Here is an 18,229-nt window from a genome sequence, read left to right on the forward strand (position 1 = left end):
ACCTCCATTCCCGCTGTTTGTGGAACAGGGGGCCCACAGGGATGTGACCAAAGCCCGGCTCATCATCTGGAAGTTTAGAGCCGACTAGGATAAGTTTCCGACACTTCCTTAAGGCAGCCTCCGCCGATCTCGGTCAACGCTGAGGCTGCTCACGCTTACTGTGCAGTAACCGGAGCCAGGAACCTGCGGCAAACTGATACCGTCTCTCCCAGAGCGCACATGGGGCAGAAGTGGCAGGCTCCGGCAAGGAGCCGGACACGGCCGACATGGACACCAGACTGAGCTACGGTATCGCTGCCTCTTTAGGACACAGTCGGAACCCTCAGGGATCATGACCTTCGACCTCACTCCGACGTGAGGTGGGAGGTGTGGGGGGTTGGGTGTGGAGGGAGCAGGAAAGCGAGGGGAGGTGGGAGGTTCGGGTGGTGGAAGGGAGGAAGGTCAGGGAAAGCCCCAGGCAGGTGACTGGGCGGGATCTCATAGTGCGAAAAGGAGGGGAGAGAGGGTCCCAGGCAATGGGGAGGGGGATTTCCCAGGCTGCAGGCAGCCTCTCCCTCTTGTTCTGGGGCAAGGGGATAGGGAGACAAGGGGAGGCAGTGGGGCAGGTTGCAGGGAGCCTCTGCCCCATCCTGTCCCGGGTCCTGGCAGTGTCGAGTAACCGAGTACCAATTTCCCACAGGCTGACTGGCGCACTGACCATGGAGAGATGCCTGGAACTGTGTCTGTCCCTGCTCCTCTGCGCACTCGCCACAGGTAAGACTCACCCTCTAACCAATTTCCCCTGGGATCAATAAAGTATGACTACTACTACTACTACTACTAAACACTGCAGCGGGACCCTCTCCACACTCGCCATGTCCAGAAATGTTTAACAACAAAATCAAAATCAAAACCAGTCCAACTGTATGATATCCGAGACAAAGCAGAACGTTCTGGAAACACTCAGTGGGTCAATCAGCGCCAGTGGGAAGGGAAACGACCATGGGGGACGGGGAGTTCAGGCATCTGAACAACTCCATACCATATCCATTTGCCGGTTCTTCACACGCCTTGTATCTTTTTACATCCTCTTCTGTGACTTCAATATCTACAAACGATTTGAATAAACGTTGGCTGCCTTTGCCTGCAAATGTTGAATTTATCTTGTTATCTGCTGTCGGGTGTAGAGTCATGGTTACACAAAATGGAAACAGGCCATTCGGCCCAACTCATCAATGCTGACCAGTGAGCATCTTTCCCATGCTCCAGCGTTTAGTGCCTGAGTGATTCCAGTATTCGCCCATTCAGTTCCTGTGCCCTCAGACATCCTCCTTCTATCACTCTCTCTGGCAGTGCATTCCAGGTACTCACCACTCTCCGGGTGAGAAAGGCCTTCCCAAGGCTCCCTCTCCTCTCACCCATACCCTCAGGTGCCCTCTTTGCCCCCACCCCCTCTTACTCTAGTCTATGTGCTTTAGTTTACTCTGTCATGGTCCGGTCCATCAATCCTTATTCCGGGTTTTCCTGTTTTCCCTTGTTCCAGTGGGTGCCTTAATCGAGGCACCTGATTCTTGTTTTGGGGCTGAGACATAAATACCTCTGCAAACCGAGGATTCCCTGCTGGACTGTCCTGTTCCCTCCCCATCTGAATCCCTGACAGTTTCCTCAGCGGTTTCCTTGGCAGTCACCTCAACAAGTATCCTCGGCAGTCATCCCGGCCCTGTGTTCAGGAAAGGGTCCCAGCCCTGCTTCCTAGAAAGAATCCTGTCCCTGTGTCCTAGGAGGATCTCAACCCTGCATCCTTGGAGAGTCCCTGCCCTGGAGTACCTTGCCCACCCCGGTGCTGGAGTTCCCTCCTCCTGTCCAGGAGTTCCCTCGCCTAGTCCAAGCCACGTCCAAGAACCTCGCCTAGTCCAAGCCACGTCCAAGTACCTCGCCTAGTCCAAGCCAAGGCTTTGTGTTCTTGTCCTGTCTATGTGCCTCGTCCTGTGCAGGAGTTCCATGTCCAGTCCTGTAGCCTAGCCACGTCCACTCCTATAGCCTCGTCTTGTCCTCGCCTAGATCTGGGGTCTGAGCCTGAGTCAAGACCCAGGTTCTGCGTCCCTGTCTAGTCTCTGGCTTGGAGTCCAAGCCCAGGATTCTAGTTCCAAGTTCTTTGTCCTGGTCCTAGTCCTAATCTTAGCCCAAGCCCAGTGTCCTTGTCTCATCTAGAGCCTGTGTTTCTTCCTGACTCTGCCTGCTTTCTTGATAAACCTTGTCCTGTTCCTAGTACTTCAGTGTCTGTGTCTTGCATCTGGGTCTGCTCCCAACGCCCCCTTCTGACATACTCACTGCTGATATGGGGAAAGGTACCCTGTAGTCTGCCCCTATTTATAGACATAATTTATGTTCCCTCTTAACCTTCTGCACTGAAGGCAGTTCAGAGCCCATCCGTAAGACCATAAGTTGTTGGAGCAGAATTAGGCCATTTGGCCCATGGAGCCTGCTCCGCCATTTCAACATGCTGATCCATTTCCTCCTCAGCCCCAATCTCCGGCCTTCTTCCTGTATCGCTTTGTGGCCTGACTGCTCAATAATCTATCAACCGCTGCCTTAAATATACCTACATTTGCTCCTCGTAGCTGAAGCATTTGATACCAGGCATGGTCCCCGTGAATCTCTGCTGCATCCTCTCCAGAACTATCACACCCCTCTCATTGTGGTGACCAGGAATGTACAACGAGGTCTCAAAGATCTTATCAAACTGTAAATTCCCTGCTCTGATTTTTACTGTCCCAACTAATGATGGAAAATATCTGTCTTCACCACCTCATTGATAATGCTTCCCATCTTCAGAGAACGTTAAACTGTAAACCAAGGGCCTCTGTTTGTCAGTAGTGCCTTTGCAATTAGCAGTCATGGTGTATGTCCTACCCTTATCTCACTGTTCATGTCACACCTCTCGATCAGAACATTCATCACCACGGCAACAGAGAAGCATGCCTTGGAGAACCTTCAAATTGTCCGTATGGGTAGAGTTCACAAGTAGTAAAGAGCAATCATTGAGACAACAGGCTCCCCAACAGACCAGGGAGATTAAGAAGCAGAAGTGTAGGCATCTGCAACAATGTATTCTGAATTTGGCTGCTTTTTCCCTTTCTACTGCCTTGGCATGCTTACGTATGAAACCATCTGTCTGGATAACGCACAGACAAAAGACCGTAAGATGCAGGAGAAGAATTAAGCCACTTGGCCATTGAGTCTGCTCCACCATTTCATTATAGTTGATCCATTTTCCCTCTCAGCCCCAATCTCCTGCCTTCTCCCCGTACCACCTCATGTTCTGATTAATCAAGAACCTATCAACCTTAAATAAATATAACATGGCTGCCACAGCCGCTTGTGGCAATAAATGCTGCAGATTCCCCACTCTCTGGCTAAAGAAAACCCTCCTCATATCCCTTCTAACAGGATGCACCTCTATTCTGAGGCTGTGTCCTCTGACCTTAGACCCCCCCACCATAGGAAACGTCCTCTCCACATCCACTCTACTGAGGCCTTTCAACATTCCATAGTTTCAATTAGGTCACCCCACATTCTTCTAAATTCCAGTGAGTAGAGGCCCAGAACCATTAACTGTTCCTAATATGACAAGCCACTCAATCCTGGAATCATTTTCATGAACCTCCTTTGAACCCTCTCCTGTTTCAGCGCATCCTAAGATAAGGGCCCCAGAAATGCTCACAATATTGCAAGTCAGGCGTCACTGATGCTTTATAAAGTCTCAACATTAGACTTTAGACACTAGAATACTACAGCACAGTACAGGCCCTTCGGCCCTCGATGTTGTGCCGACCCATATATTCCTAAAAAAAAGTACTAAACCCACACTACCCTGTAACCCTCGATTGTTCTTTCATCCATGTGCCTGTCCTAGAGGCTCTTAAATACCCCTAATGTTTTAGCCTCCACCACCATCCCTGGCAAGTCATTCCAGGAACGCACAACCCTCTGCGTGTGTGTGTGTATATATATATATATAAAAAAAAACAACTTTGATGTCTCCCCTAAACTTCCCCTCCCCCCTTAACTTTGTACATATGCCCTCTGGTGTTTGCTATTTGTGCCCTGGGAAACAGGTACCGGCTATGCACCGTATCTATGCCTCTCATAATCTTGTAGACCTCTATCGAGTCCCCTCTCATCCTTCTACGCTCCAAAGAGAAAAGTCCCAGCTCTGCTAACCTTGCCTCAGAAGACTTGTTTTCCAATCCAGGCAACATCCTGGTAAATCTCCTCTGCACCCTCTCCATAGCTTCCACATCCTTCCTATAGTGAAGTGACCAGAACTGAACACAATACTCTACAGAGATTTGTAGAGTCGCAACAAGACCTCTCTACTCTTGAACTCAATCCCCCTATTAATGAAGCCTAGCATCCCATAGGCCTTCGTAACTATCCTATAACCTGTGTAGCGACCTTGAGGGATGTATGGATTTGAACCCCAAGGTCCCTCTGTTCAGCCTTGCTTTTATATGGTAGTACTCTTGAAATGAATGCTAACATTGCATTTGCCTTCTTCACCAGAGACTCATGTACAAATTAACCTTCAGGGAATCCTGCACAAGAACTCCCATGTCCCATTGCAGCTCAGATTTTTGAATTTTCTCTCCATTTCGAAAATAGACAACCCTTATACTTCTTCTACCAAAGTACGTGACTATACACTTGCTGACACTGTATTCCATCTGCCAGTTCTTTTGCCTAGCTTCTTACAGTGGGAATATTATACCAATTCCAGTTCCAAATTCCACAGCCCATCAGCCTATTCCTGCCAGGTACATCAGCTGTTGTCTACCCTTCTGAATTAGTTGCATCCTGATGAAGGGTCTTGGATGGAAATGTTGACTGTCCATTTTCCTCCGCAGATGCTCAGTTCCTCCAGCAGTTTTTATGTTGCCCCTGAGCTAGTCTCCTGCCTACAACCAGCCAGTGACTTGGAACATATAACAGCACAGCACAGGGACAGGACAGGCCTCTCAGTCCACAGTGTTGTGCTGAACCAGCTAAAAAGCAAATAAAAAAACCCCCAAAACTAATCCCCCTTATCTACACAAAGTCATATCCCGCCATCTTCCTCATTGCCATGTGCCTCTCCGAATGTTTCTCAAAAGCCTCTAATGTATTTGCCTCGAGCACCAGACCAGGCAGCACATTCCAGGCATCCACCACTCTGAGTTTAAAAACTTACCCCTCACATCCCCTTTGAACCTACCCCCTCTCACCTTCATTGCATGCCCTCTGGTGTTAGACATTTCTACCCTGGGAAAGACATTCTTTCTGTCCACTTCTATCTGTGCCTTTCATAGTCTTATAAACCTCCATCAGACACTCCAGACAAAACAACCCAAATTTGTCCAGCTTTTCATGATAGCACATGACACCTTAACCAGGCAAAATCCTGGAAAACCTCTTCAGCACCCTCTCAAGTCTCAACGTCCTTCCCAGAGAGTAGCAACCGGAACATAAGAACACAGGAGCATGAGAAATCGGAGCAGGAGTAGGCAATCTGGCCCATCGAGTTGCTCTGCCATTCAATAAGATCATGGCTGATCTGGCCATGGACTCATCCCCACCTATCAACCTTTTCCCCATAACCCTTAATTCCCCAACTATGCAAGAATCTATCCAACTTTGTCTTAATTATACTTACTGAGGTAGCTTCCACTGCTTCATTGGGAAGAGAATTCCACAGATTCACCACTCTTTGGGAAAAGCAGTTCCTCCTCATCTCCATACAAAATATACTTCCCAGAATCTTGAGGCTATGTCCTTTAGTTTTAGTCTCGCCTACCAGTGAAAACAACTTTCCTGCCTCTATCTTATCTGTCTTTTTCATAATTTTATATGTTTCTATAAGATTTCCTCTCATTCTTCTGAATTCCAGCCAGTACATTTATAGGTGACTCAATCTGTCCTCATAGTCTAACTCCCTCAACTCTGGAATCAACCTGGTGAACCTCCTCTGCATCACCTCCGAAGCCAGTATACCTTTCCTCAAGTATGGAGACCAGAACTGCACACAGTACTCCAGGTGTGGCCTCACCAGTGTACCCTGTACAGTTGGAGCATAACCTTCCTGCTCTTAAATTCAGTCACTCTGGCAATGAAGACCAACGTTTCATTTGCCCTCTTGATAGCATGTTGCACCTGCAAACCAACCTTTTGTGATTCATGCACAAGCACTTCCAAGTCCTTCTGCACAGCAGCATGTCGGAATCTCTTACTATTTGAATAGTAATCTGACCTTTTATTTCTCCTTCCAAAGTGGATGACCTCACCTTTAGCAACATTCTACTCTATCTGCCAGACCCTTGCCCACTCATTTAACCTATCTATATCTCTCTGCAGACTCTCTGTATCTTCTGCACAATTTGCTTTTCAACTCAATTTAACAACATCAGCAAATTGAGATACATTACACTTGGTCCCCTCTTCCAGTCATTAATGTACATCATGAACAGTTGTGGATCCAGCACCGACCCCTGTGGCACACCACTCACCACTGATTGTCAACCAGAGTAACACCCATGTACCCAACTCTTTGCTTTCTATTAGTTAACCAATCCTCTATCCATGCTAATACATCACCCCCAACTCTATGCATCCTTATCTTATGGATAAATCTTTTATGTGCACCGTATCGAACGCCTTCTGGAAATCCAAGTAAATAATGTCTATCTGTTCCCCTCTATCCACTGTGTTCATTATATCCTCAAAGAACTCCAGTAAGTTTGTCAAACAGGACCTATTTCTGCTGAATCCATGATGTGTCTGCCTGATGGATCCGTTTCTTTCCAGATGCCTCGCTATTTCTTCTATAATGATAGCTTTAAGCATTTTCCCAACAGTAGATGTTAAACTAACTGGTCTATAGTTACCTGCCTTTTGACTACCTTCTTTTCTGAACAGTGATGTGATGTTCACCTGCTTCCAATCTGTTGGGAACTGCTCAGAGTCCAGAGAATTTTGGTTGATTATCACCAAAGCCTCTACTATAACCTCTGCCATTTCTTTCGGATCCCTGGGATGCATTCTTTCAGGACCTGGCAACTTGTCTATTTTCAGGCCTACAAGTTTGCTCAACACTACCTCTTTAGTGATAACCATTGTATTGAGGTCCTCACCTCCCATCACATCCATATCATCTCTCTTTGGCATGTTAGATGGGTCCTCCACTGTGAAGACCAACACAAGATAGTCATGCAAAGTCTCGACCATTTCCTCATTACCAAATATCAATTCCCCCTTCACGTCCTCCAAGGGATCTACATTCACTTTAGCTACCTTTTTCTGCTTTATATTACAAAGATTTTTTACTATCTGTTTTTATAGTTTGTGCTAGTTTATTTTCAGAATTTATCTTCCCTTTCTTTATTCCTTACTTAGTGGTTCTTTGTTGCTTCATATGGTTTTTCCTGTCTTCCAGTTTCCCACTACTCTTGGCGACTTTGTACACACGAGCTTTTAGTTTGATGCCTTCCTTTATTTCCATAGTTATCCATGGCTGGCTCTCCCCGCCCTTACTGTCCTTGTTTTTAACTGGAATATACTTCTGTTAAACACTGTGAAAAATCTCTTTGAAAGTCTTCTACTGTTCCTCAACCTCCCACCATATAGCCCATGTTCCCAGTCTACCCTATCCAATTCCTTCCTCATCTCATTGTAGTTTCCATTGTTTATGCATAATACATTGATTTTAGATTGAACTATTGCACCCTCCATTTGCATGAGAAATTATCATACTGATCACTCTTTACAAGAGGATCCCTAACTACAAGATTGCTAATTTTACCTGTCTCATTGCACAGGACCAGATCCAAGATAGCACGTTTCCTTGAAGGTTCAGTAAATTGCTGTTCAAGAAGGCTATCATGGATGCATTGTATAAAGTCCTCCTCAAGACTTCCTCGACCAATTTGATTCACCCAATCTATGTGCAAGTCAAAGTCCTCCATGATAACTGCTGTTCCATTCTTACATGCCTCAGATATTTCTCACTTTATTACCTGTGTCACTGTAATGTTATTATTATATAGACAACTCCCACCAGAGATTTTTTCCCTTTACTATTCCTAATCTCTACCCTGATGGATTCAACATTCTGCTCCTTGGATCTTGTTTCGTCTCTCACTATCGCCCTGATCTCATCCTTAATTAAGAGTGCTACCCCACCTCCCTTACCTTCCTGCCTATCCTTCCATATTACCTGATATCCTTGGATTTTAATTCCCAATCCTCTCCACCCTGTAACCATGTTTCTGTAATGACTGCCACAAATTCACTGATCTTGTTTCTAATACTATGGACATTCAGATGAAGTGCTCTTACACTCATTGTGCTTTTATAATCTAGTAATCTTTGTCTCTTACGCACTTGACTTTTCTTTACTCCACCCTTACTTTTCTCTTTTTAATTTTTGCTTTTTCTTTATCTTTATCCACACTTTTCTTTTTTACTTTATCCATACTTTTCCAATCTGTTGAACTCAACCCCCTACTATTTCATTTAAAGCCCTACCCACAGCTCTAGTTACGCAATTTGCCAGGATCCAGGTCCCATCACAATTCAGGTGGAGACCATCCCATTGGTGCAGTTCCCTCCTTCCCCAATACTGGTGCCAATTTCCCGTGAATTCAAACCCACTTCTCCCACACCAATCCTTGAGCCTTGTTTTTAACTCTCTAATATTCTTGACCCTCTGCCACTTTGCACGAGGCTCAGGCAGTAATCCAGAGATTACCACCGTTTTGCTTTTTTGTTTAGTCCCTAGCTGCTCCAATTCCCTGAGCAGAACTGCTTGTCTCATTCTACCCATGTCGTTGGTACCCACATGGACCACGACAACTGGATCTTTCCCCTCCCACTGCAAATTCCTCTGCAGGTCGGATAGGATGTCTCGACCCCGGCACCAGGCAGGCAACATAGCCTTCAGGACACTCTATCCCTGTGACAGTGAACTCTGTCTATTCCCCTGACTAGACTATCCCCAATTACCACTATGTTTCTTTGCTATCCCCTCTCTTGAATGGCTCCCTGAACTACGGTGCCACAGTTTGGTTGCTCATCCTTCCTACCGCCCCCACTCTCAGCCACACAGGGAGCAAGAATCTCAGACCTGTTGGACAAGCCCAAGGGTTGAGGCTCCTCCAGCACTGTCTCTTGGATCCCACTAATCACCCCACTCGCAGTCACATCCTCCTGCAATACTGTATGTAATACTCCAGATGTGGCCAAACCAGAGTTCTATAACCATAAGAACACAAGACATATGAGCACATTTAGGCCATTTGGCCCATTGAGTCTGGTCTGCCATTCAATCACAGTTGATACTTTTTTTTCACCAGCTCAGCCACATTTCCCAGCCTTCTCCCCATAACCTTGGGTGCTGTGTTCATTCAAGAACCTGTCAACTCTGCTTTGAATATACCTAATGACCTGGCCTCCACAGCTGCTTGTGGTAATAAATTCCACAATTTGGATGCAGTAGGGTCTTTTAAGAGACCTCTGGATAGGTATATGGAGTTTAGAAAAATAGAGGGCTTTGGGTAATTCTAGTTAATTTCTAAAGTAAGTACATGTTCTGCACAGCATTGTTGGCTGAAGGGCCTATATTGTGCTATAGGTTTTCTATGTTTCTAAATTCATGACCCTCTGGCTAAATAAATTTCTCTTTTAAATGGACACCCCTCTATCCTGAGGCTGTGCCTTCTTGTCCTACCCTCTCCCACCATGGGAAACATCCTTTTCACATCTACTCTGTCTAGGCCTTTCAACATTTGAAAGGTTTCAATTAGATCCACCCTCATCCTTCTGAATTCCAGTGAGTACAGACCCAGAACTATCAAACATTCCTCATATGATAGCCCTTTCATTCCCAGAATCATCTTTGTGAACTTCTCTGTACCCTCTCCAATGCCAGCACATCTTTTCTTAAATAAGGAACCCAAAACTGTTCAAAATACTGAAGGTGAGGCCTTACCGTTGCCTTATAAACCCACAGCATCACATCCCTGTTCTTGTATTCTAGACCTCTTGAAATGAATGCTAACATGGCATTTCCTTCCTCACCACCGACTCGACCTGCATGTTGAGCATTAGTTGATCTGCACAAGGACCTCCAAGTTCCTTTGCATCTCAGATTTTTGGATTTTCTCCCCGCTTAGAAAATAAACTGCACATCTATTTCCACTACCAAAGTACATGTCCATGCATTTTCCAACATTGTATTTAATTTGCCACTTTCTTGCCCATTCTCCTAACCTGACTAAGTCCTTCTGCAGCTGACCCAACACAACCCTTGCGGCACACCACTAGTCACTGGCAGCCAACCAGAAAAGGTTCCTTTTATTCCCACTCACTGCCTCTTACCCATCAGCCAATATACTAACCATGCCAGTAACTTTCTTGTAAAACCATGAGCTCTTAACTTGGTAAGCAGCCTCATGTGTGGCACCTTATCAAAGGCCTTCTGAAAGTCCAAATGTACAACAGCCACTACATCCCCATTATCTATCTTACTTGTAATCTCCTCAAAGAATTCCAGCAGGTTTGTCAGGCAAGATTTTCCCTGAGGGAAACCATGCTGACTTTATACTAACTTGTCCTGTGTCACCAAGTACTCCATCACTCCATCTTTAAACAATTGACTCCAACATCCTCCCAACCATTGGTGTCAGGCTAACTGGTCTATAATTTCCTTTATGCTACCTCCCTCCTTTCTTAAATAGTGGAGTGACATTTACAATTAGATTAGATTATAGATTAGATTATGAAGACACGCAGTCCTCTTTTATTGCCATTTAGTAATGCATGCATTAAGAAATGATACAATGTTTCTCCAGAATGATATCACAGAAACACGTCAAACCGACTGAAAAACTGATGAAAATAACATAATTATAACATATAGTTACAACAGTGCAAAGCAATGCCGTAATTTCATGAAGAACAGACCATGGGCGCAGTGAAAAAAAGTCTCTCGAAAGTCCCATCATCTCATGCAGACGGTAGAAGGAAGTAAAACTCTTCCTGCCATGAGCTTCCAGCGCCGCAAACTTGCTGATGCAGCACCCTGGAAGCACCCGACCACAGCCGACTCTTGAGTCCTTCCGAAAACTTCGAACCTCCGACCAGCCCCCCGACACCGAGCACCGTCTCTGCTGAGCGCTTTGACCCCAGCCCCGGGAACAGGCAATAGGCAAAGCCGAGGATTTGGGGCCTTCCCCTCCAGAGATTCTTGATCACACAGTAGCAGCGGCAGTGAAGCGGGCATTTCAGAATTTTCTCCAGATGTTCCTCTGTACTTCTCACGGCTGTCTCCATCAAATCAGGATTGTGCGCAGCCCCTAGTTAACATATAGAACATAGAATAGTACAGCACAGTACAGGCCCTTCAGCCCACAATGTTCTGCCAACCCTCAAACCCTGCCTCCCATATAAGCCCCCACCTTAGATTCCTCCATATACCTGTCTAGTAGTCTCTTAAATTTCACTAGTGTATCTGCCTCCACCACTGACTCAGGCAGTGCATTTCACGCACCAACCACTCTCTGAGTAAAAAATCTTCCTCTAATATCCCCCTTGAACTTCCCACCCCTTACCTTAAAGCCATGTCCTCTTGTATTGAGCAGTGGTGCCCTGGGGAAGAGGTGCTGGCTATCCACTCTATCTATTCCTCTTATTATCTTGTACACCTCTATCATGTCTCCTCTCATCCTCCTTCTCTCCAAAGAGTAAAGCCCTAGCTCCCTTAATCTCTAATCATAATACATACTTTCTAAACCAAGCAGCATCCTGGTAAATCTCCTCTGTACCCTTTCCAATGCTTCCACATCCTTTCTATAGTGAGGCGACCAGAACTGGACACAGTACTCCAAGTGTGGCCTAACCAGAGTTTTATAGAGCTGCATCATTACATCGTGACTCTTAAACTCTATTCCTCGACTTATGAAAGCTAACGCCCCATAAGCTTTCTTAACTACCCTATCCACCTGTGAGGCAACTTTCAGGGATCTGTGGACATGTACCCCAGATCCCTCTGCTCCTCCACACTACCAAGTATCCTGCCATTTACTTTGTACTCTGCCTTGGAGTTTGTCCTTCCAAAGTGTACCACCTCACATTTCTCCGGGTTGAACTCCATCTGCCACTTCTCAGCCCACTTCTGCATCCTATCAATGTCTCTCTGCAATCTTTGACAATCCTCCATACTATCTACAACACCACCAACCTTTGTGTCGTCTGCAAACCTGCCAACCCACCCTTCTACCCCCATATCCAGGTTGTTAATAAAAATCACAAAAAGTAGCGGTCCCAGAACAGATCCTTGTGGGACACCACTAGTCACAATCCTCCAATCTGAATGTACTCCCTCCACCACCACCCTCTGCCTTCTGCAGGCAAGCCAATTCTGAATCCACCTGGCCAAACTTCCCTGGATCCCATGCCTTCTAACTTTCTGAATAAGCCTACCGTGTGGAACCTTGTCAAATGCCTTATTAAAATCCATATAGATCACATCCACTGCACTACCCTCATCTATATGCCTGGTCCCCTCCTCAAAGAACTCTATCAGGCTTGTTAGACATGATCTGCCCTTCACAAAGCCATGCTGGCTGTCCCTGATCAGACCATGATTCTCTAAATGCCCAGAGATCCTGTCTCTAAGAATCTTTTCCAACAGCTTTCCCACCACAGACGTAAGGCTCACTGGTCTATAAATTACCCGGACTATCCCTACTACCTTTTTTGAACAAGGGAACAACATTCGCCTCCCTCCAATCCTCTGGTACCATTCCCGTGGACAACGAGGACATAAAGATCCTAGCCAGAGGCTCAGCAATCTCTTCTTTCGCCTCGTGGAGCAGCCTGGGGAATATTCCATCAGGCCCCGGGGACTTATCTGTCCTAATGTATTTTAACAACTCCAACAGCACCTCTCCCTTAATATCAGCATGCTCTAGAACATCAACCTCACTCATATTGTCCTCACCATCATCAAGTTCCCTCTCATTGGTGAATACCGGAGAAGTATTCATTGAGGACCTCGCTCACTTCCACAGCTCCAGGCACATCTTCCCACCTTTATCTCTAATCGGTCCTACCTTCACTCCTGTCGTCCTTTTTTTCTTCACATAATTGAAGAATGCCTTGGGGTTTTCCTTTACCCTACTCGCCAAGGCCTTCTCATGTCCCCTTCTTGCTCTTCTCAGCCCCTTCTTAAGCTCCTTTCTTGCTTCCCTATATTCCTCAATAGACCCATCTGATCCTTGCTTCCTAAACCTCATGTATGCTGCCTTCTTCCACCTGACTAGATTTTCCACCTCACTTGTCACCCATGGTTCCTTCACCCTACCATTCTTTATCTTCCTCACTGGGACAAATTTATCCCTTACAACCCGCAAGAGATCTCTAAACATTGACCACATGTCCATAGTACATTTCCCTGCAAAAACATCATCCCAATTCACACCCGCAAGTTCTAGCCTTATAGCCTCATAATTTGTCCTTCCCCAATGAAAAATTTTCCTGTCCTCTCTGATCCTGTCCTTTTCCATGATAATACTAAAGGCCGGGGAGCGGTGTACGATATCGTTTTGGAGCAGCCGCGCATGCTGCGTCATGCTGCCATCTTCTCCTCCCCCTATTATGTCAGAGCCCAATGAGTTTTGAAAGATTATTGCTATCCACCACAATATATACTCCTACCTCTTTCAGAACCCAAGGGTGCAATTCATCTGTTCCAGGTGACTTACGTACCCTTAGGTCTTTCAGTTTTTTAAGCATCTTCTTCCTTGTAATTGTAACTGCACCCTCTTCCCTCCTACTCTTAACTCCTGGCACAATGATGGTGTCTTGCACAGTAAAGACTGATGCAAAATACTCATTTAGTTCATCTGCCATCTACTTGACCCATTATTATTTCTCCAGCCTCATTTACTAGCAGTCCTATATCCACTCTCGTCTCTCTTTTATTTTTTACATACTTGAAAAAGTTTTTACTATCCACTTTGATATTTTTTACTAACTTGTTTTCATATTTCATATTTTCTCTCCTAATGGTTATTTTAGTTGTTCTCTGTAGGGTTATGAAAGCTTCCCAATGTTCTGTCCTCCCACTAATTTTTGCTTTGTTGCATGTCCTCTCTTTTGCTTTTACTTTAGCTTTGACTTTCCTTGACAGCCATGGGTGTACGATTTTGCCATATGAGAACTTTTTCATTTTTGGAATACACTTATTCTACACCTTCCTCATTTTTCCCAGAAACTCATGCATTTGCTGCTCTGCTGACATCCCTGCCAGCAGCTCCTAATTTACTTTGGCCAACTCCTCTCTCATACCACTGTAATTTCCTTTCCTCCACTGAAATACTGCTGCATCAGACTTTACTTTCTCCCTATCAAATTTCAAGTTGAACGATCACATTGTGATCACTGGCTCCTGAGGGTTCTTTTACCTTAAGCTCCCTAATCGCCTCTGGTTCATTACATTACACCCAATCCAGTATAGCCGATCCCCTAGTGGGCTCAACAACAAACTGCTGTAAAAAGCTATCTCTTAGGTATTCAACAAACTCATTCTCTTGAGATCCATTCTCAACCTGATTTTCCCAATCAACCTGCATGTTAAAATCTCCCATGACTATCATAACATTGCCCTTTTGATGTTCCTCTTCTATTTCAAATTCAAATTGACTTCATTATTTACATCTTTCATATACTGAGGAGTAAAAATATTTACATTACCTCTTGTCTAAGTGTGTAATGTGAACTTGATAGTAATTTATAATAAATAGTATGTACAAGCAGACAACCAATAAAATGTAGAAATACAGTTGTGTCAGCATGAATTAAGCAGTCTGATGGCCTGGTGGAAGAAGCTGTCCCGGAGCCTGTTGGTCCTGGCTTTTATGCTGTGGTACCATTTCCCGGAAGGTAGCAGCTGGAACAATTTGTGGTTGGGGTGACTCAGGTCCCCAATGATCATTTGGGACCTTTTTACACACCTGTCTTTGTAAATGTCCTGAATAGTGGGAAGTTCACATCTACAGATGCGCTGGGCTGTCCGCACCACTCTATGCAGAGTCCTGTGATTGAGGGAAGTGCAGTTCCCATACCAGGTAGTGATGCAGCCAGTCAGCATGCTTTCAATGGTATCTCTATAGAAAGTTCTTAGGATTTGGGAACCCTATCAAACTTCCTCAACCGTCTGAGGTGAAAGAGGTGCTGTTGTGCCTTTTTCACCACACAGTTGGTATGTGCAGACCACCTGAGATCTTTGGTGATGTGTATGCCAAGGAACTTAAAGCTGTTCACCCTCTCAACCCCAGATCCATTGATGTCAATAGGCGTTAGCCCATCTCCATATAAGGGAGATGCTGAGAATGTTGTGGATAGCACATTTAGAGAGTTGGTCACACCGTATGTTTAAGGATCTAAGGAAAGATAGGAATGGGTGACCAACAGGACAAGTAGTACAGGAGTCCTCTGTGGTCAGATATGCTGTTTTGTAGTCTGTTGGGGGAGATGGCTCATTGGGTGAAGGCAGCAGTAGCCAGGATCATGGCACCGTGGGTGGCTCTGCTGTGCATGAGGGCAACAGAAAGAGTGGTGGAGCTGTTGTGGTGGGGGATTCCATGGTGAGGGGAATAGAGAGGAGCTTCTGTGACCACAAACGGGACTTCCATACGGTGTGTTGCCTCCCGGGTGCAAGGGTCAGAGATGTCTCGGAGAGGCTGCAGGGCATTCTGAAAGGGAAGGGTGAGCAGCCAGCTGTCGTGGTGCATGTAGGTACTAAACGATATAGGAAGAAAGCGGGATGAGATCCTACAAGCTGAATTTAGGAAGCTAGGAGATAAATTAAAAAGTAGGACCTCAAAGGTAATAATCTCAGGATTATTACCGGTGCCACGTGCTAGCCAGAGTTGGAATAGCAGGATGGCTAGAATGAATATGTGGCTTCAGCGGTGGGGCAGGAGGGAGGGTTTCAGACTCTTGGGGCATTGGAACCATTTCTGGGGGAGGTGGGACTGGTACCGTCCAGACAGTCTACATCTGGGCAGGGCTGGGATCAATGTCCTAGGGAGATTGTTTGCTAGTGCTGTTGGGGAGGTTTTAAACTAATATGGCAGGGGGATGGGAACCCACACAGAAAAGAAAAGGGAAGTGATGCAGAGACCAAAGCTAGAGTTAGTGAAGAAAAAAGCAAGTGTAGAATACATAAAAGTAAAAAGTAAAAATCACATAGGTCACTAGATTCTAAAGGAACAATAAGTATAAGGGCACTTTATCCAAATGCCCGTAGTATTAGAAACAAGGTCAGTGAACTTGTGGCACAGATCAGTACCAAGGCATATGATTTAGTGGCCATTACAGAAACCTGGTTGCAAGGTGGAGCTGACTGGGAATTTAATATCCAAGGGTATCAGGTAGTACGGAAAGATAGGCAGGAAAGCAAAGGAGGTGGGTGGTGCTCTTAATTAAGGATGAGATCAGAGCGATTGTGAGACACGATATAAGATCCATGGATCAGAATGTTGAGATTAAGAATAGAAAAGGGAAAAAAATCACTGGTGGGAGTTGTCTATAGCCACCTAATAAAAATATTTCAGTGGCAGAGGTGATTAACCAAGAAATAACTGAGGCTTGTAAGAATGGAACGGCAGTTGTCATGGGGGTGAATCAGGTTGGTCAAGGAAGTCTTGAGGAGGACTTCGTAGAATGCATCCGTGATGGCTTTCCTGAGCAGCATGTTAGTGAACCTACAAGGGAAAATGCTGTCTTGGATCTAGTCCTGTGTAATGAGACAGGTAAGATTAACGATCTTGTAGTAGGAATCCTTTTGGAAAGAGTGATCATAGTATGTTTGAATTTCACATACAGATGGAGGATGAAATAGTTAGATCTAAAACTAGTGAATTACAACAGGATGAGGGAGGAGTTGGCTAATGTGGATTGGGAGCACAGGCTATTTGGTAGGATAGTTGAGGAACAGTGGAATACTTTCTAAGAGATTTTTCACAGTGCTCAACAAAAGTATATTCCAGTCAAAAGTAAGGACAGTAAATGTGGGGAGAGCCAGCCTTGAGTAACTAAGGAAATAAAAGATAGTATCATATTAAAAGCACATACGTACAAAGTGGCAAAGAGCAGCGGGAGACTGGAGGATTGGGAAAACTTTAAAAAGTAACAAAGAACAACTAAACAAGAAATAAGGAAAGGGAAGACAGAGTATGAAAGTAAATTAGCACAAAATATAAAAACAGATAACAAAAGTTTTTATAAATATATAAAGCGGAAGAGGGTGGCTAAAGTCAACATAGGTCCCTTGGAAGACGAGAAGGGAGATTGATATTGGGTGAAAAGGAAATGGCTGAGACATTGAATGACTATTTTCTGTCGGCCTTCATGTTGGAGGACACGTCTGATATGTCAAAGAATGATGTGATGGACGAAATAGGAGGTGAGGACCTCGATAAAATCACTGTCACTAGAGAGGTAGTGATGAGTAAACTAGAGGGCCTGAAGGTAGAGAAGTCCCCTGGTCCTGATGGGATGCATCCCAGGGTGCTGAGGAATTGGCGGAGGTTATAGTAGACACATTGGTAATCATTTACCAAAATTCTCTAGACTCTGGGCAAGTCCCGGGCAGACTGGAAAACAGCAAATGTCACGCCACTTTTTAAAAAAAGATGTAGGCAAAAGACGGGCAACTGGAGGCCAGCTAGCTTAACATCTGTAGTTGTGAAAATGCTTGAAGCTGCCATTAAGGAAGAAATAGTGAAACATTTAGCAAGGAGTGGTTCCATTAGACAGACGCAGCATGGATTCAGAAAGGGCAGGTCCTGTTTGACAAACTTACTGGAGTTCTATGAGGACATAATGAGTGCAGTGGATAGAGGGGAACAGGTGGATGTCATATACTTGAATTTCCAGAAGGTGTTTGATAAGGCTCCGCACAAGAGACTTATAAATAAGATACAGATGCATGGAGTCGGAGGAAGTGTATTGGCATGGATAGTGGATTGGTTAACCAATAGAAGACAGAGAGTTGGTATAAATGGGTGTTTCTCCGGTTGACAATCAGTGGTGAGTGGGGTGCCACAGGGGTCAATGCTGGGCCCGCAGCTGTTTACCATTTACGTTGATGATTTGCAAGAGGGGACTGAGTGTAGCGTAGCAAAATTTGCTGATAACGCTAAACTGAGTG

General features: G+C 45.2%; 1 protein-coding gene across 1 annotated transcript in view; it reads left to right on the plus strand.

The window, feature by feature from the left end:
• The first annotated feature begins 679 nt into the window (after positions 1 to 679).
• Positions 680 to 18,229, plus strand: part of LOC134346014 (galectin-3-binding protein-like) — a 45,957-nt gene continuing 28,407 nt past the window's right edge. The window contains exon 1 of the mRNA XM_063047354.1: positions 680 to 753. Coding sequence (XP_062903424.1) covers positions 699 to 753 — 55 coding nt within the window. The 5' untranslated portion in view covers positions 680 to 698. The remainder of the gene's footprint in view (positions 754 to 18,229) is intronic.

The sequence above is a fragment of the Mobula hypostoma genome, chromosome 4, assembly GCF_963921235.1.
Source record: "Mobula hypostoma chromosome 4, sMobHyp1.1, whole genome shotgun sequence".
Taxonomy (NCBI): Eukaryota; Metazoa; Chordata; class Chondrichthyes; order Myliobatiformes; family Myliobatidae; genus Mobula; species Mobula hypostoma.